Here is an 18,741-nt window from a genome sequence, read left to right on the forward strand (position 1 = left end):
ACTTATTATTAATAACTTAATGGCGGTTATAGTTATTCAAACTAGAAACCTTCAAGTCACAAGCTCTATCTGATGGCCGGAGTAACATTTCTTTCTTCTTGAATGTGCATGCTCTGCAGATGGACACCAAAAACATGTTTTGACTCTTACTGTCGACTTTATCATAAAAGTTAAGTAAAAATAATGATATTTGTAGGCTTTGACACGGATTCACTCATGTTTCTCTTTTTATGTTCCAACCACCATGACCCTGAGCATCACCACAGCGGTATTCTGGTTACTTTCTGGTTAGGCCTCCGGCACTCAGTACGGCTACACACTGATCCACCAACCTTCCTGCTGCTAAACAACACACATACACACACAGGTAGATAAACGTCCCTTTTTCATAATGTTTATGACTTTATCCACGCAACTTTGCTTAAACTTGACCTTAAATTGCAGCTAAATGCAGAGTTGAAATGATTATCGGTCATCAAAATATGGTTTGGGTCTAAACCGACATACGGATACACTGGAATTTAATGCTTCTGATTTTCATCTGTGACTCCCTGATGGGAAGGAAACCTCAAACCCTCCTCTCTGAGATACTGAACTGGGCAGTTCCTGCACATCTTAGCAAAACAGGAAATTTCATGTTTCCTCTGCTGCTTATAGCCACAGCTTGCATCACACTACTTCTGCATATGTACACACACACACACACACACACATGCACACACACACACACACGCACACACACACACACGCACACGCACACGCACACGCACACACACAGTTTTGAACCATACTTCAACTTCACAAAGTAAAAAAAAAAATAGTATTTTGCTCAAATACATATCATAGAATGATTGTTTCATTACAATGACTTGAATTTATTTCCAAAATACATTCAGTTCCATTTATTAATAATATACTGTACAAACATGGTTTTGTTTCCGTTTATAAAGTATCAGTAGGATGTTGGCTTCAGGCACTTCTTTTTGATTGACATTGGTAGCATTTTGGGCTTAGAGGTGAGGAGAACAATAACTGATATGCCAACAAAAGAAAGACAGATAGGTACAAAAAGCAGAATGTACCACAATATAGATTCCTCTTCTGTCTGATTACACACAAATAGCTGAAAGTGCTCCACTCTGTATCTCATTTGGATGAGATCCTCACATTCAATGTGTGATTGTCCGACCATATTGATAGTCTTTGTTGTTTCAAATGTCCAGAACCATTCGGTTTGGCAGCAGTTGAACGGATTTCCTGTTAGGAAAACAGTGTGCAGTTTCTGGGCTAATGTGTTGGCCTGAATTGAGGGAATAGTGGACATTTCGTTGTCCCTCAAATCCAGCACTTTTAAGTCGAGATTAAGAAGGGAAGGGGGAAGATGGGAAAGATAGTTACCGGAAATGATTAAAGACTTCAGGCTTTGGAAATGGGAGAAGTCAAAGTCTTGTATGTAAGTGTTTCCTAAACCTAGATGCTGTAATGTTCTTAGACCTTTTAGTGACTCTTGGACAATGACTCCAGGGTTGTCTGACAGTTCCAGGTGCGTTAGAGACAACCCAGTGAATGCAGATGATGGAATTATTTCAAGGTTGCAACCTTTAAGGAAAAGCTGCCTTAAGGATGCAATGTTTTTCCAATCCACGCAAGTTGTACTATTGTCTGTTTTAGTCTCAGATTCCTCAGGAAGGCAAAAGCCAACGTTGTTATAACTCAGATCCACTGACCTGAGGCTTGGCAATGAGGAAAATAATCCAGAGGGTAACAACTTAATGTCGTTCAGGCTGAGGTTAAGGTATGTCAGATTTCCAAGAGCTGTCAGCATACCTACATCTGCTGCGATCTGGTTCAGCCTGTTGTTGCTAACGTCCAACTCGTACAAGCTACCAGAGAAGTGTTCAGAGGTTAGATTCAGGGTTTCCAGACAGTTTGTGCACATTTGAAGTCTCGACAGAACAGGCATTTTCTGGATGAATCCGTGAGGAAAATACTGCACCTGGTTCCCTCTTAGATCCAAAATCTCTAGAGATGCGATGTCTCCATGAATGCTCTCATCCCACAGCTGGGCCGTCACGTTGCCCGAATACTTTTTCATATTGTAGAACTCAACAGTTGTTGTCGAGTTCGGCAATGTGCTGTTGTCTGCCAAGTGTTCGTAAAACCTAATGTTGTTGTGGGATAGGTAAAGATTCCGCAAGTGGCTGTGGCTAGGCAAGAAAGGAAAGAAGAACAGTCTGTTATCTGATAGATCGAGGGTCTCTAGCAGGAACGTGTCATTAAGGTCCTGTCTGGAGCTGAACCATTCAATGAAGTTGTGGCTGGCATTGAGGACCACCAGCTGGGTCATGTGGAAGTCTGTCAGACAAAGCAGATAGTTGAAGGCCAGGTTGAGCCGCTGGAGTTTGGGATTGCTGTCGAAGGCGCCAGCAATCTCGTACATGATGTTCCTCTGTAGGTCCAGTTCTTTGAGTTGGTGGAGATCACTGAACGACGTCTCATCCAGTCTCCCCAAGACGTTTCCGGAAAGATTGAGGTACTCCAGGGATGTCAGATTTTGGAGGAGAGTGGCTATCATTTCATCATTAAGCTCATTCTCAGATAGATCCAGAGCCCTTAGCCTGGGTAGAGTCTTTAATGCATGGCTGGTTTCTTCATACCCAACATGAAGTTTGTTTTTGGCTAAATTGAGGCTTTGTAACAACTTTAAGTCTTGAAAAGTGTTTAATTCAATTTTCTCTAAACTATTACAAGCTAAGCTCAGGGTGTTTAGTGAGGGATAATCGAGGAGAGAATTGTTCTGTAGTGTTTGAATGTTGTTGTGGTTGAGCTGAAGCTCCTCCAGGTCCTTCGGGAGTCTTGCAGGCACAGAGGAGAGACTGCCATTGTTGCAGACAGCCGTTCTTTGTATCTGCGGAGATAAGAGCACATACCTTTAAGATTGTGTGTAAATTGTAAGTCTATTTTTGTCAGCCAAATGGCGAATGAATTTCATTTGGCAAATGTCTACCACTTTGATCCACAAACACTCTCAACAACAGTTTTTTGCAATTTATAGCAGTGAATTCTTATTTGAGAAAAGTTATTCAAGTTATCTATAGGATTTAAACTGTCGATATAATTCAGCTATGGTTAACCTTTGCAGCCTCCAGACCAAACCTGGATTATTAAGAATGAATTACTTTAATAAATAGAGACTTTATCACTATTTAGTGAGTATGTCGTTAATAAAGAGTACTTCCAATAAATCCCTTCTGTAAATGTGAAGTAGTGATACAGACTAAAGTACATATATGCAGTATGGCTTATAGTATGTATGGTACATAGGCTTTTTAGATACTATTTTTTTTTTGTGTGGAAATTTCAAATAATTGTAATATTTTTATATCCAACTTTGATGAATCACATAATAATGTACTCACTTTGCCTGATGAGCAAAATTGGCAAATGTCAGAACACACAAAATATCCCCACAAAATATCAATTGTTGCAAAATGTTCACATGACCATTTTTAGTCTCAGTTCTCATCTTTACAGAACATCTGATATGCACTGAATGCAGCATTATAATATATGAGTGTTGTAATGGAAACATTTAAAAAAATCTTTTAACCAAGCTGTACATCTGAGTCTGTCTACCAGGAGCAATGTTTTTATAAAAATTTTTAAAAAATGAATAGGTTTGCCCTTTTCATCAGATTTACTTCATATGTCCAGCTATGTTAATGAGACTTAAGTTCATTTCAAGATGTGCTTTTATTAAGTAGAATGTATAAAAGAGAGACATCTTACCAGCTGGCATATGCTGTGTTGTGGGTGACTTGACACTGAAGTCAGGGTTGTCCACATGTGTAACAAGCAAAGCAGGATGTGATGGATCCTGTGGACTGGCATTTTAACATCCTCACTGTTGACAAGGATATAGAAAAAGAGAGAGAGGGGGGGGGGGGGGGGGTGTTGTGTTGTGTTAGCCTTGCTGTTCCTCAGTTTTTGTGGTTGATCAATTCCTTCACTGTAAATATATGATTGAACTGGGGGAGCGTTGGGGAGGTCAGAGCAATGATAACGCAACAAAACAAATGTATACTTTTATACTTGTTATCTTTTTTACTTGAGTTTTTCTTAATTTAGGCATATTTAAAACATTTCTCTCGACTTGAGCCAATTATTTCAATAGTTTTTTTGCAACCCTGAACTTATAAATATGGCCTGACAAACATGTGCTGACTGTGTCCAGTTCATGCGCCTTCCATTGCGGAAGTCTGTTAATAATATGAATATTCTCTATACAATCATATTTCTTCCTGAAAAAACAGCAGCTGGACATTTTGGTAAAATGTCCCCAATTTCTATTTTAACAAGGTTGTGAAATACACTGAATATGGGGGCCTTGTGTTCCTTTTTGGCCTGCACGCATGTTAATCTATTAATTAACGTCAGTGGTGTTATCCTGTTTTGGGGGGTATTATTAATGAGATTTTACTCTGAGTTTTGAAAAACAATATTTGACCACCATTTACTTTTGTTTTATGCTAAACTATTGAAATAAATATGTAATATTTCCCATTTTGCAGGGCTAAAAGTAGTTAACTACATTCTTCTGCACAACATAACTTGCATATCTAAACCATCGTGGTGTTAATACTGATCAACGCTTATTTTGCATTAAAATTGCACAAAATGACAGCATATTGTCCAATGCATCTGAATAATGACACAATATGAAATAAGTTAATTGAATAATATAATCTAAAACAAAAAATCTGCATAAATAAATTAAGATAACATTGGGCCATTTGTTTTATTCCAACTTTGGAGTTTTAGTAGTGAGTAATGCATTACACAACGATAGTGCTCAAATGCGATACAAGCAATTTGGGGACATTTCTAATGACTCATTAAGCAACATACACATTCTGTATAGGATGCCATTAAGAGTTTTAACGACTCTTTATGACATCCTATACAGAATAAGCAAGATTTATATAATGCACAAAAGCAGGTGTTTGATATGATATACTTCGCAAATGCACCAAAGACAAAAAAGTTTAAATTCAACATTCAAATGTAAGATAAATCCCGCTTTAAGCAGCCGTAGCCTCAGCGCATACTGCAGTACTAGTTGAGTGCAAGGTGTATTTACTTACTGTGGTGGTTAGGTGTGGATTTCCCAAGCCACTGACGGTTGATCCCCTGACCATATCGCTGGTTGACTCGCTGTCGCAGAGTGTGTTCTCGTGTGTGAGATTCAGCTGCCTTCCTCTGCTCTGAGAGAAACACCAATACCTCTTTTTACTATTCACGGAAGCAGGCAAGCAGCGGAAACCCGAGTCACATGGACAAGCTGAAATCAGAAAGAGGTTCTCAAGGCAGGGGCCACAGGAAGGCGAGTGCAGGCTCAACAGTTCTCAACCAGCACAGCATAAGCCTCTTTGTTTTTTGTTTCCCATCACACACACTCCAAGACAGTTGTTGTGCATGCACCTTTAAGGTTGACAGTGCAACGGCAACCACAAAAACCTTAGCAGTGCACACCCTTCACACCCTCGGCTTTTTCTGATCAGCCAAGCTACTAGAGAGGAAACCACTCGACAAACACACCCTTCCTGCCTGATATTCGGCCTATCGAACCTTCACGCAACACACAGATACACTCCAGTCTGTGAGTATAAGGGAGTATGTTCAAGGGTCACGATGCTTCTGGATCAAAACATCCCTTAGAGAAGAAGATGATTAATGAAAAACACAATTTTAGAAACAAACCGCATCACTGCAACAAACTCCATTTGTAAACTTCTTAGATGTAACCCATGGGGGAGAGAAAAGGGAACAGCACCAATGGTTGATTTGTTGGTGATTCCTTCCTGTTTTCACACAGGACATCTCAAGCTCTCACTTCTGGCCTGTTTTAAGTTTAGGTGCAACATTTATTAATCGATGACTGCATACGGAGGTAAAATGTTGTGTGATACTCTTAAAGGTCCAGTGTGGAGGATTTAGTGGCATCTAAGAACCCACAGTTGCCTTATGGTAACGTAAAAATGCCTTTTTTTGTTTAATGTGTATGTTCTGAGCTACTGTAGAAACATGGCAGTATAACATATTAAACTCCATAAAGAGGAATATGAAGGGCTCATTATAAGATAGTGGTAAACAAATCACTTTTAGGTTTCAGGCTATTTTACTCCAGTTAATAATGTATTCCATTTCTGCCAATAGATCACCCAATTCATATATACACATTGGAATTTGTACAGTGTTAGGAGCTGCTGCAGTTTAAAAAGACTTTAAACAATAACATTGAGTGTGCAGAGGTGGAGGAAGTACTCAGATATGTTACTTATTAAGCAAAAGTAGAAATACTTCATTGTAAAAACACTGTTAATAGTAAAAGTCGTGCATTTTAAATCTTACTCACTTACTTTACTGTCATCCAAGTATACTTAAAGTACCAAAAATAAAAGTACTTATTGTGCATAATGTCCTTTTTGAAAAGTATATATAATAAATGACTGGATTATTATTGATGCGTTAATGTGTTCATCACAGATGGTAAAGGTTGAGCTAATTTAATTACTTTATATACTGCTACAATTATATTTAATAGATCATGTATTTGTTTATTTATATTTCATATAGCTTATCATCTGAATATGTAAAGTAACTGATATTGTTAAATAAATGTAAGCCGTATAATATTTGCTTCTGAAATGTAGTGGAGTAGAAGTATAAAGTAGCATTAAATGGAATACTTAAGTAAAGTCCAAGTACCACAATATCATACTTAAGTACTTACTTCAGTACATTACACCATTTGATGTAAACATTTTAATAAAATCTCAAGGTCTGCCCGTATTGAAGTGAGGTGATGGCTATTGTTAACAACCATTTCTTTATAACAGGAAATAATTCAAACCACACCATGGTGCAAATGAATGAAATACTTTTGACTGAATCGTTGTTGAAACTGAAAATAACCAGCTCATGGTGGAAGGTGTTGAGTTTTCTGTTACAGGCCCACAGGAAAATACTTCTGCGATAAGAAGTGAGAACATGAGAGAGTCAGACAGGAGTCTTCTACCTTCATGACAAATGGTGAGTATCCCAATGATAGGAAATGTATGAGGGTCCAGAAAGACTACTTAAAAGTCATCATATTACCTCCCAGTTGTGGCGTGTCACTTGTGTAATTCTTGTTTCTGAGCACACAGAGGAAAGCGACTCTCACTCTGGACGTGTGGTGAAAAAATGTGGGCACACTTGTGAACGCGGTTCTCTATGAATAGTCTGTTTCAGGACATATTAAGGCCTGGTGCAGTGTACAAATTAGCATTCTATTATTAAGGGCTGATGTGGTGAGAGTGCCCGTTGAGGTGTAAAGTCCCATGGGGGGGGGGGGGGGTCTACTCACAGCCTGCAGTAAGGAAAATCCTGTAAACAATTCAAAAGACAACAGCCAAAGGAACTGACATTACAACACATGAATCAATAAATACAAGAATAATGAAGATTATTGTTTACATTTTTTGATTTTGCTTTCTCAGTTTTCTTAACAGTAGTCTCTGTCAACAGCAAATGTAAGTCCTATCTTCCTCCTAATATCTTTCTAACGTATATTATGTGTATTTTAATATTTGAGCTGTGTAACTATACAATTCATTCATTCATTCATTAATGTATTCGTTCAGTTAGGGTTAGGGTTAATGAAAACTGATGCAATTTGCAAAACAACAGCTTGATTTTTACTAAAAGAGTAAGCTGAAGAACCTTTGTCCTCTTGAAATGTCATCGTGAACATGACCAGAATTTTCTTTTGCTGTAAGGGTATTTTCATAACATGCACCAGAGCATTACTGCCCTCTTGTGTAAACAGGATATATTGAATATTTGAAACTAGTATTGCCGGTGTAAATAGGACTGTTATATGGTATTTAAATGGCTTTGCATTTCTTCTTAATATATGAAATTATAGATAAAAAGCGAGTATGTATGATAATCTGGTATTTAGAGCTGCATTTAGTTTGTACAGTTAGCAACAGAAGAGGTATGGAATTATTTTTGTGCTAAACTCCACATTGACATTAATTCGAGAAATCGAGACATGAGATCATCAGCCCAACACGAAAGATGACTGACTGACAGACAGGCAGTTAAAACGATCAAGGATGGAGAGGCTGACATTGATAGACAGACAGTCCGGCAGAGAGACGTTCAGGGTCAGAACGCAGAACGTCAGGATATTAGAGGTAATGCTCTGTAATAGCAGATACGCAGTGTCTTAGAAAGTGACAAATAGGCAGACATACCGAGGCAGCCAAGCTCTTAGCATTGGCTGCACATACTGTATTCAATCAATCATTTATTAAAGTGGTAACCATCTGAGATCACAGCAGAACACTGTGTCCAGTGCTGTGATGTTATCTCCTTTTATTTCCTGTTGGTGAGGGCTGATCTCCTGTAGGTGGAGGGGCTTTATTTCTGAGGATGTTTCTTTATTTGCATTAGTTTTGGGACATTTGTTTCTTTATTTTCTTTGCTTTGGAGTTGCAGAACGTTTCTCCTAATGTAATGTTTTGGGCTGTTGCAGCGTGTTTGCACAGGTTGGACAACGTATGTGCACGCAGTAATGATATGGTGCCTGGAAAAGTAAAACTACTATTTTTTAATGCTTCTTTTCTTTTGAATCTCCTGACATGCAAAATGGCCGTAGTATTTGCACATTGCCACTTAACTTCTGCTGCTAGACTTGTAAGTAAGTGAGTAAAGATAATAATTAAGGTAAGGTAAGATTAGACACAAATATGTTTGCAATATTCACCACTGACTACATGGTGAGACAGACATATTTATGCTAATTATTCCTTTGCTTTAATCCATGCACACATCGTGATCAGATTTAGAAGTAGTATACGCAATGCTAAATGAAAAATAAGTACACATTTACTCTGACATTAACTTTATGCAGCGTCTAAAACTGGGTGCTAGCATATATATAATTGAGAGTTTTGTTAAGATGAATATAACATTGGATGGAAACATGTAGTGTAATTGGACAGTCGTGCATAATCAGACATCCAGTCATCTTAATTCTAAGAGTGGCACCAATGTAGACTTTATTCTCAGGCCTTATTACCATACAGTAACTATAGTACCAAGAAATAAATAGTGTGTAATACTACGGTAGCACATTGAAAAGGACTCACATTAACATGATACAGGTATAGTTTACACCATTACTGAATGGGTATATTAAAATGTCAGATGTTATACTCCATGCACATGCATGACAGTTGGTCCGCATGTCCTCTTAGTTTTCAAAGTATAACATCAGGTCACATTGATTTGGCATATAACTACTATATTCCACTCATCAAGTATAGGTGAAGTGTTAATCCACGATGAGCTGGTTCTATAAACTCATACAACAGATGACAATTCATAACAACTACTGTTTCACTTGTTAACAAGATGTCTTAAAGTATTTGCCACATTTTAGAATAGTTTTGGCCTTATTTAAGCAGACATAAAATCTCAAGGAAATGTTCAGCACTGTTAGCCATGATCGCACAAAATTAAATAATGTTCCCCCTATCCTGTAAGTAAAACAGTCCAGCAGCTAAACTGTAAAAGTGGACACTTCCACGTTGATACAGAAACATGTTTCAGACACATTCATTTTTCTTGTAGTTTGTCCAGTCGAAAAACTGCCTCCTTATGTTTAGCAGTAATAGAAATGTCAACAGTTCTCTCTGTGTGTGTGAATAGTATTCAGCTTGGAAGGAACACGACCCCCTGGACTCCAAAACCTTTTAAACGATGCAACAAACAGGGTCAGTTGACAGAGAAAGTCCTGCACCTGCCAGTGGACTGTGAGTTTTAATGGTGGCACAGGTATGTTTGCTGCTAGCCGTCTAGAGGTTTTCCCAGGTACACCATGGTGACCTCAGTGTTGCCGTACACTGCAGAGACAGCGGGGAACAGGCAGGCTTTGGGCAGTCCACGAAACGCTATTCCAAGAAACTCAAAACCCCTCTCGAAGGCTAGCGTCTTGTCATCCATGTCTAGAATCACTCGTATTCTCTCTCCAATCTGCGGACAAACACAAATACACATTACAGGGTTACAAAAATGGCAAATAATAAATACATGAATGATTCCACTCTATTCATAGACCTACAATCTGAAGAGGGTACAAAAATAAAAACTCCTACCTGATATTTTGGTGCATTGTTACACTGGGGGAAGTTTCCGTTGACCTCCCCGTTGTGAAGCAGGTTGTTGTCCACCAGGTTCCAGCCCCAGCTCTGGTCATCGCTGCCCAGCAGGGCCAAGTAGCCCTGGCACTGCATGGACGCCCGCTTGGTGGCCAGGCCGATCACTGCCACGGTACCAAGAGGGCCTTCCCACCAGATCTCCCAGGCGTGCCGCCCTTCCGTAAAGCCAATTTTACCTCGTGCACCATCCGTGCTCTGGGCGATAGGGTTGCGGTGCAGGGTGAAGCCGTTCTTCTTCACGTAAACATTGCGGGAGCAGTCGTGGGAGCTCAGAGCATACTGGTAGGCCTTGAGCTGTAGTGGACAGACATTGAGGTAGGAGAGAGTCTGATGTTAATGGCATTACAGTGGTGCAAACATATTAAAATATAAACACACAAGCATACTTCATAACATCATATTTTAGAATGTGTAGGGTGCTACAGTTAAAAAGGAAAGTCCAAAACATATCCTGTACCTAGATGCTTGCATCAAAGTAGTACTTTAGCTTTAGTACATACTGTGTTGCATTAGTGTTGGTTTTGGAGCTCAAAGTACATGATTATGGCAACTATCACTATTTGAGATGAATTGATCAATATCTTCAGATTAAAGCCTCAATCTAATATTTGTTTTGGATTTTTCATTGTCAAGTGTAGCAAGTGATTTACAGCAGCTTCATTGGTCACACAATCAAATCCATAGGTTTCCATTGACATATTGAATCATTTAATATATCAACATGTTATTCTACATACTCTAAAATAGGGTTTCACTATCATTTGATATGTTTGGTCTTCCATAGAGTACATAGATTTACGCAATATAATAGTAAACAATAACAGTGACCTCACTATTGGGCCCTGTAATAAAAAAGGTTTCCATGACCTAATGAGAGCGAATGACAACAAAACACAAAGGATTTAGACATTTAAATCCCTACATCAGACCTTAAATAGGAATATGCACGTTGGATTTCGGTTTTCAGTAAACATACACTTTAATTTTAAGTGAACCACATTATCAGCAACGCTACGTGAAGGTGTTTGCAAAACAAAGGTAGCACCAGATAGGCAGATTTGATCAATCAAGGTTTTCCCAGCCCGAGAGAACAACGGCATATATTGAACCTACTTTCCCCCTGTAGGTCGGCAGGTTGCACAGGATGTCAGATCGCATAGATTCATCGCTTAAAGACCGGTTGCAGAGGCTGCGCCACACCTCGCTGTTTTCATCCGCCAGGATATTGTTCCAATGCCAGCACACCAAAGTGCAACGCATTAAGTCGGAGAGCTCCAAATACGAGAAAACATGCTCCAGGACCCGAGCTGGTAATCTCCCGGCCACCCCTGCGCCTCCTCCGGCTGCAGCAGCGTAGGGAGAGCCGGCGGAGCTGCAACTGGCTGCCGCTGCTGCGCCCTGACAGGAGGAGCCTCCTCCTCCACCGGCCGCTCCAGACATTGTGCCCCTGCTCTTTAACGACTAAACCAGTCGACCGAATAGTTTCACCTGACAACGTAAAATGGTTCCTAATATAACTTAAATAGCACCATTTTACCTATAAAATCGCACTCAGGTCGCAATGAAACTACAACCGTACTCTTCCCAGTTCAATGGCTGAATGGAAACGATGCGTCAAGGTCCTTGAAGAGCAAAAATAAATCATTCTAATGCTGTTAAAAAAACATGACATTTAAGTGATATGGGCGATGTTTACCTAAAGTGTTAAGGGAAATCGTCAGATCAGGTATTTAGGAGTTATCAGATAAAGGGAATAATTTCACAAAATAAAATATATTGTATGTGTCTTCAAGGACCATTGAGTAGACACAATAATAAGCTCGCGGAGAATTGCAACAATGTTGCAGTTATGTTTATTGTACATTATATTATTGCAAGAACAACGTATTGCGACTGTGTCGAACACAACAACTGCGTAAAGGTACCATATTAAATATGAACCGCATTGCTTTGCAAATTGTATCTGTGGCCGGTTACGTCATTTTATTTTTGATAATTAACCCTGTTAGAGATTGTGCTTGCATTGAGGAACATTTGGGGAAAAAACACATTATTGCATAGAGACGAAAACAAATACACATTGCAATAAGAACACAATTGAACTGATAAAGCAAATGTGTTTTATATTCAAGAGATTTTCACATACCACGTGACACTACACGGAAGTGACGCGTATGCTCAAAAGAGTTCAGTAAAGCATCTGGGAGCAAAACACCAGCTAGCGTAAAATTTCACATTTTACACCAGAAGACCGAAGGAAAAAACCACCATACGTTCAGAGCAGTTAACAGTAAGTTATTGTTGGTTTTTAACTGGATAAGAATATGTGTTTTCTGTAGTGTTGGGACAGGAATTACTGCAGAGCACAGCTGTCGGGCTGCCTGCCTCCTGTGCTATGCGGCCTGTTGACAAGCTGCCCCATCTGGCTGCTGTCCGGGGACAGTCCGATGTTTTTCTGCGGTCAGACAGGTGATTAGCAGGTCAGGCTATACACCATGACCAACCTGCAATGGTTAACATGCGTGGCTAACGGCGGGTCGTGCCGCTAATAAGGCTTGTGAGCCGAGCTAGCTAATGATAACAAAGCCCCGCTACGTTCACCTTTCGAAATTCTTCTACTTAAAGGTTGCCATCTTTATTTTTGCAGGCAATGCATCTAACATCACATGAAAAAACACAAACACATCTTTATTAGCAATGCCTACTGGAAGGAACATCGTTCTTATAACCAATCAGCATTTTGTAAAAAATAAGAAAAATACATATCAATTTAGTATTGCGTCACACTCGCTCATTGGTTTTGGTGGTAGGAAAGAACACCACGATCTTTATAGCTGACATTTTCCTGGTCACAGTTTTGCATGTCTTTTCAATTTGTAGATAGGATGATAGAGATTGTTGTACACTATGAGGTTATATTTATCCTTGCGGTTTCCATAAAAAAAACTCTGACTTTAAAATAGATTCGAGTTTGTAGTAACCTCTCATTGACTGTGCAAATATTGTTCTCTGTCTAAATGGTTGTGTCATGGTTTTAGTTTTACCTTCATATTAAATGAAATGAAGTATTAACGTAGTGCGTTCTTCACTGATGGAATTGTCCTTGGATCAGCAGACTTGCAAAGTGATGTAATGTTATTGGGATCACCACTAGAGGGCAACACTGAGTGCTTTTCTTTTTTTAACTAATGAGCATCATGTGAAGTCAGGGCTTCCTCTGGTAATGGACGTTTTAAAACTTCTGCTACGCAAATTTGACATTTTAATGAATACATGTATAGGATTGTGTTTTACTACATGTAACAAAATGTGTATTATAGGAGGTATATTTAAGATGTTCTGTTTAGGCCGTTGTACAACATTACAGATAAATAACAGTGACAGAAAACAATAATGCCAAGCTTTTTATGTGCTGGAAATGTTTTGAGACATAATAGATAAAGACATATTTTGTGTCACTATGACCTGTGAAGGTCATATCACATTATCAATGCACCAGCAGTCCTCACTGTTCTCTTCACCAGATAATATCATATCCATACACACATTATCATTTATTTAACCATTGCAGTCCCTAAAATGTCATGACTTGTCTGTGCTAAGTGTTGGCATATGGACGAGCCACTTGGCACCAGCAGCATCAGGGGAATGTCAACATTTCAGCATGCCTTTGCTTGATCTGTTTAACCTACAGATTAAACTGTGATGCTTTTTGAACAGCCTTGATGGTGAACAGCTTTACCTGATTCATGCATCTGTGCTATATTTACCCAGATGATCTTTCCTTTTATTTTTGTGTTATTTTTTGTCTATCTCTGAAAATCATGTTCTATGCTTCTTTTATTGCAGCATCTGTGTCCATTATGAATCCGGTTTACAACCCTGCAGCAGCAGGGGTCCCATTTACCAATACTAAGGGTATGGCATACCCAGGTAATTTCATTTGCTGTGTGTAATTTTTTAAACAAACATCTTCACTTCACAAAAATATCCAGGAATCAAGAACATTTTCAATGATTGACTTTCTGATCTCTTTTTGGTTATGGTAGCTGGATTCCCTGTTGGCTATGCAACAGCAGCTCCTCCATACAATCCCAATATCTATGCAGGAGGAAACCCAGCCTTCCCCAGCGGTAAGAACATGTTATTACTGCGTGTATGACATAAGCTAATGGAGATTTGACAAGTCAGTGCTAGAGCAAGGATTTGATCGTGTTGTATGTAGGTCACACCCACTTACTGTAAGTGACACTACATTGAATTATCATCAGTAACTTAAATGTCTTCCTCCCACCCAGGCTATGCTCCAGGCACTCCTTTCAAAATGTCCTGCTCTCCCAACAATGGGACTGTCCCACCTTACTCCTCCTCACCCAACCCATACCAAGCTGCTATGTACCCGGTCAGGAGCACCTACCCCCAACAGAACCCCTATGCACAGGTCAGTGTGTGTTTACATTTAGCTCTCGGTTATGGTGATATTGCTGCTTCAATGTATTTTCTGTCTGGTTTAAATGTATTTAAACTCCTGTTTGTTTGGAACTTTTGAATGTAACATGTTTTTTGTCTTCCAGCTAATACCTTCACAACAACAAGGCGCTTATTACACACAGCCCCTGTATGCTGCCCCGCCTCATGTTATCCATCACACTACAGTGGTCCAGCCGAATGGGATGCATGCAGCCATGTATACCCCCCAAATGCATCCTCAACGCCACAACAGCGTTGCCATGGGGATGGTAGCCGGCACCACCATGGCCATGTCAGCTGGTGAGCATCGATTAAAGGGTTGGTTGGTGTAAACATTTTCCAAACACCTGACTGGACCAGCAAACAGAGTTTTACCAATATGGGTCACACTTGATCAGCATTATGTCAACATTTAGTTCATAACGTTTGAAAAAAAAAAAAACCTACAGCTGGTTTGCATAAAATAAACCGTTTTTAGCTCGTACACCGGAAAGGATTGATTTAAAATAAAAATAAAAACTCTATTCCGTTTCAAACGTATAATTTAGCAGTAACAATATTTTGTAAAGATGCTACATTTGAAGTTATACCTCCTTGTGATTAAATCATAAATTTCAAGTTTTACACCAATATTTACACCTTCAGTAAATTTGGTCCCATTCTTCGTTGTGAAAATGTATATTTTATTATTGTATAAGACCTGTTTTCATTCCGTGGTCACTTTGCTTCTCAGGAACTTTGTTGACGACTCAATCACCAGCGTCTGTTAACCCTCACCAAGTCACGATGCCCACATATCGGCCCCCGGGCACACCTAGCTACAGCTATGTGCCCCCACAATGGTGAAGAGAGAGAAGCGTGAGTACATGCCATTAATATTTAACATGTTACCTTTCTGGCTTTACATTCTGCTCTCTGAAACCTTTCCAGAAAACACACATATAAAGTATTTCTGCATTTTGTTCTCTTCGCAGGTTAGAAGACAGTAGATATGCATTCACACTCTACGCCAGTGTTTTTTGCAATTGGTTTAGACCTGCTCTGCCAGTGTCTGCAACCAGTTACTCTTCTTCCAGCATAATGTGAATCTAAACCCAAATACATAGAAAGAGGCCCATTTGGATAGTCGGGGGTGCAGAATAGGCCCATCCCCATGACCCCTCTCAATGGAATAAGGCTGCATTCCATGTCAAACCCCAGCGCCAGCACCTCTTCAACCTGCTGCATATCTCACATCCAACAGCAATGCCTCCATGCAAACTTTTTTGTGGACTGTCATGCAGGGTTTTTTAGCTTAAAAAAATCTTAAGTGGTAAAAAGGGAGTTTGGAATAGTTTTTGTGTTTCTTTCAATTTGGGGGATATATATGATGTTGAATGCATGTGTATACATAGATATATGAAGTAATGCTAGCGCAATCTACCTGCTGTGACAGATGCAAAATCAACAAAAGGCACATCCAAAGGAACTAAAAAAAAGTAATAATCTGCAATGCTGAATCACCAGTGACCATTTATTACATGTGAAAGAATGAAAGAAACGTGTATTCATGCAAAAACATACCTGCACAAAGAAGTGCAGACCAAACTGTACTATTTTCACTGCTATGTGTTTTGGTAAGTACGGCTAGGTTTTTATTATTTCTCTGTCATGCAGTTCAAGCATTTTGTCTTACCATTTTTGTATTTTAGGAAAAGATAGGACTTTTTAAGTGTCGCAATGGCCATCAGTCAAAAACTCAACCATTCTGAGTATTTTATTTTTCCTGCTATATCCAGGAGTATCAACTTTCCAAAAGTGTCAAGCAGCTTTTCTTCCTTTTTTTTGGGGTGATACTTTTACAATTATTCACTTATTTTAGCCAGAAACACTCTTTTTGTGAGGAACAAGTAGAGGAAGTTGTTAGAAATCATTTGCACCCATGTGTATGTGTGTGGTGTGTGTGTGTGTGTGTGTGTGTGTGTGTGTGTGTGTGTGTGTGTGTGTGTGTGTGGTTGTGTGTGTGTGTGTGTGTGTGTGTGTGTGTTGTGTGTGTGTGTGTGTGTGTGTGTGTGTGTGTGTGTGTTGTGTGTGTGTGTGTGTGTGTGTGTGTGTGTGTGTGTGTGTGTGTTAAAATAGAAACCATTAAAAATGGTGCCATATATTGCAACGCGCCTAGAATATTCGACCTACATCTCACAATACTCAATTTGTTCTTAGGTAGGTCTAAAGCACTACATAAAATCACTGCTAACTGTGGACATGTAAGAAAAAAAATTATCTTGTTAAACTTCATTTGTGATTAGCACTACTGAAGGCACTAATTCAAAACAGTAAAGATATCTGACCTTTTACATTGCTCGCTGTTTTACCTCAAGGTTTCAGGCTAACCACCAATATCACTGTTTCAGACATGCTTTTATATGTTGCCTCAGTCACCTCGGTTAAATAATCTGTTTTGTAAATGTTATTTTTGTGATTTTGGTTCTTGTTTTGTATTATAAAGAAAGACCAAAAATAAAACAAATATAAGAATAATCTTTGTTTCCTTTTGTGTCATTCACTTCTTGGTCCTAAAAAGTACCTTGCTGGCAGATATACTGTATAGTGGTAAGAGTTACCCAAAAAAGGTTGTGAATAAAAATAAATGTTTACACGGTAGTAATAACACAACCTTTTTCTTCAAACTATAGGCTACAGGTGACATATGATATTAGCTGTTAAAAGAACACAGCAAATGTTGCTTATACAGCTGGGGCAGCCAATTAGAATGAGGGTGGAGTAATGCTTCTCGACAACCACAGACAAACGCCCTCAATGCTCTACTGTACATTACAACAGCTATTAAAGAATAAGATGCACATACTGTTAACATTCATTTACATATACAACAATAATTAAAATATATATGTTTATTACGGGGTTCCTACATATAAAAAAACCCATACAAGTGCTCATTGTTTGAGCTATCGATAGTAGTATTAGTACTAGTATTAGTGGTTTAAACCGATTTGAACGGCAGGGGGCGCCAAATATTCCAGATCAGTAAAAGAAGAAAAAGAAAGGAGAAGAAGACTTCCCAGCATGCAATGCGGCGCGCGATTTGGGATTTGTTTTGGTGTTGCAAACATGAGAGTACTGCACAACATAACGTAAATGTAACGAGTTAGCCTCAAAGTGTAGTCCCCTATAAACAGATACGTGTTCATTGGACTCATGTAAGTTTTGTTCATTTAAATGTGGCAGTGTTTCGTGTTGTGTGGTATGTTTAACTTCAAGGCTAGTAATGGGTTTTCTGTTGTAAAATATAATAATAGCGAGTGACAAGTATACATGTGGATTTAAGCTAACCTTTTAGCTAACTTTAAGTTGACGTTACCACCTATGCTTTGTAACCAACTATTTGTAATGCTCTCCATGTATTGTCACTCAAGGAAACAAGATGCTATCGAGTATACAGTAGTAAAGTTACTTAGTGTTTAACACAGAGAGACCAACATGTTTGCACATTGAAACATAAATTAATATAGAATACTAGATAAAGATATTTCTTTTCAGGTAGTAGGGTGTGCTTTAGCAGTGAATGGAGGATGAGCAGCTCAGGACAGAGCAGCGGGACATCAGCTGACCTCTTTGAAGACTTATGGAGGCAGCTCAGAGAGTGCCAACAGAATGCATTACAAGGTAACTATTCAGCCATTATGTTAAGTGTTGCCTCTATCATCCCTGTAGGTAACTATAAAGACAGATACTAAAGTTACATCTTTCAAAGTTTATTTCTTGTGTCACACTCTTCAACATTGCATTTTTTGCTGTTTTTAGAACTTGAGGCAAAAGTGACCAAGTTGAAAAAGGAGCACTATTTGTGAGTATAACAACTAATTAACTAATAATGAGGATGAAAATAACATCAGTAGTTTTAACCCTGGCTTTAAACCATCATGTGAGACTGGTCGCTTTAAATACAGTCCTGTCTTCAGAAGCTAACTGTCATTGCTTTTGTTTTTTCTTCAGAGATGCT

The 18,741-nt window shown here is 39.0% G+C and overlaps 3 protein-coding genes and 1 long non-coding RNA gene across 6 annotated transcripts; 2 read left to right on the forward strand and 2 right to left on the reverse strand.

Annotated features, from left to right (window-relative positions):
• Positions 1 to 823: 823 nt before the first annotated feature.
• On the reverse strand, positions 824 to 5,731 carry nrros (negative regulator of reactive oxygen species). Its single transcript, XM_034132636.1, has 3 exons — positions 5,145 to 5,731; positions 3,790 to 3,904; positions 824 to 2,908 (listed from the first exon to the last, which is right to left on the reverse strand). The coding sequence occupies exons 2-3, from the start codon at positions 3,889 to 3,891 to the stop codon at positions 953 to 955; spliced, it is 2,058 nt and encodes a 685-aa protein (XP_033988527.1). The 5' UTR covers positions 3,892 to 3,904; positions 5,145 to 5,731; the 3' UTR covers positions 824 to 952.
• Positions 5,732 to 9,080: 3,349 nt separating this feature from the next.
• Positions 9,081 to 11,877, reverse strand: fbxo45 (F-box protein 45). Its single transcript, XM_034132659.1, has 3 exons — positions 11,385 to 11,877; positions 10,209 to 10,565; positions 9,081 to 10,086 (listed from the first exon to the last, which is right to left on the reverse strand). The coding sequence occupies exons 1-3, from the start codon at positions 11,709 to 11,711 to the stop codon at positions 9,901 to 9,903; spliced, it is 870 nt and encodes a 289-aa protein (XP_033988550.1). The 5' UTR covers positions 11,712 to 11,877; the 3' UTR covers positions 9,081 to 9,900.
• Positions 11,878 to 12,421: 544 nt separating this feature from the next.
• Positions 12,422 to 17,258, forward strand: fam168b (family with sequence similarity 168 member B). Of its 3 annotated transcripts, none has more exons than XM_034132295.1 (7): positions 12,422 to 12,561; positions 14,121 to 14,219; positions 14,321 to 14,404; positions 14,570 to 14,712; positions 14,846 to 15,041; positions 15,475 to 15,599; positions 15,716 to 17,258. In XM_034132295.1, exons 2-6 carry the CDS (start codon positions 14,135 to 14,137, stop codon positions 15,585 to 15,587), a joined length of 621 nt encoding a protein of 206 aa, XP_033988186.1. In that variant the 5' UTR covers positions 12,422 to 12,561; positions 14,121 to 14,134; the 3' UTR covers positions 15,588 to 15,599; positions 15,716 to 17,258. The 3 variants fall into 3 exon arrangements, with proteins under 3 accessions (XP_033988186.1, XP_033988187.1, XP_033988188.1); XM_034132296.1 differs by having other exon boundaries at positions 12,423 to 12,561; positions 14,121 to 14,204; XM_034132297.1 differs by having other exon boundaries at positions 12,423 to 12,561; positions 14,121 to 14,189.
• Positions 17,259 to 17,818: 560 nt separating this feature from the next.
• LOC117483949 lies at positions 17,819 to 18,585 on the forward strand. Its single transcript, XR_004556059.1, has 3 exons — positions 17,819 to 17,938; positions 18,279 to 18,404; positions 18,543 to 18,585. It is a non-coding gene; the product is annotated as an uncharacterized LOC117483949 (long non-coding RNA).
• The last annotated feature ends 156 nt before the right edge of the window (positions 18,586 to 18,741 follow it).

Source organism: Trematomus bernacchii, unplaced genomic scaffold (assembly GCF_902827165.1).
Source record: "Trematomus bernacchii unplaced genomic scaffold, fTreBer1.1, whole genome shotgun sequence".
NCBI classification, from domain to species: Eukaryota; Metazoa; Chordata; class Actinopteri; order Perciformes; family Nototheniidae; genus Trematomus; species Trematomus bernacchii.

Excerpts from the sequence above, each read along its gene's own strand:
- fam168b (XM_034132295.1), top strand. The coding sequence starts at position 14,135 with ATGAATCCGGTTTACAACCCTGCAGCAGCAGGGGTCCCATTTACCAAT. Across the intron at positions 14,405-14,569 it reads AAACCCAGCCTTCCCCAGCG|GCTATGCTCCAGGCACTCCT; the intron begins GTAAGAACATGT and ends CCTCCCACCCAG. Across the intron at positions 15,042-15,474 it reads CACCATGGCCATGTCAGCTG|GAACTTTGTTGACGACTCAA; the intron begins GTGAGCATCGAT and ends TTTGCTTCTCAG.
- fbxo45 (XM_034132659.1), bottom strand. The coding sequence starts at position 11,711 with ATGTCTGGAGCGGCCGGTGGAGGAGGAGGCTCCTCCTGTCAGGGCGCA. Across the intron at positions 10,566-11,384 it reads TGCCGACCTACAGGGGGAAA|CTCAAGGCCTACCAGTATGC; the intron begins GTAGGTTCAATA and ends TGTCCACTACAG. Across the intron at positions 10,087-10,208 it reads ACAATGCACCAAAATATCAG|ATTGGAGAGAGAATACGAGT; the intron begins GTAGGAGTTTTT and ends GTTTGTCCGCAG.
- nrros (XM_034132636.1), bottom strand. The coding sequence starts at position 3,891 with ATGCCAGTCCACAGGATCCATCACATCCTGCTTTGCTTGTTACACATG. Across the intron at positions 2,909-3,789 it reads AACACAGCATATGCCAGCTG|ATACAAAGAACGGCTGTCTG; the intron begins GTAAGATGTCTC and ends TTATCTCCGCAG.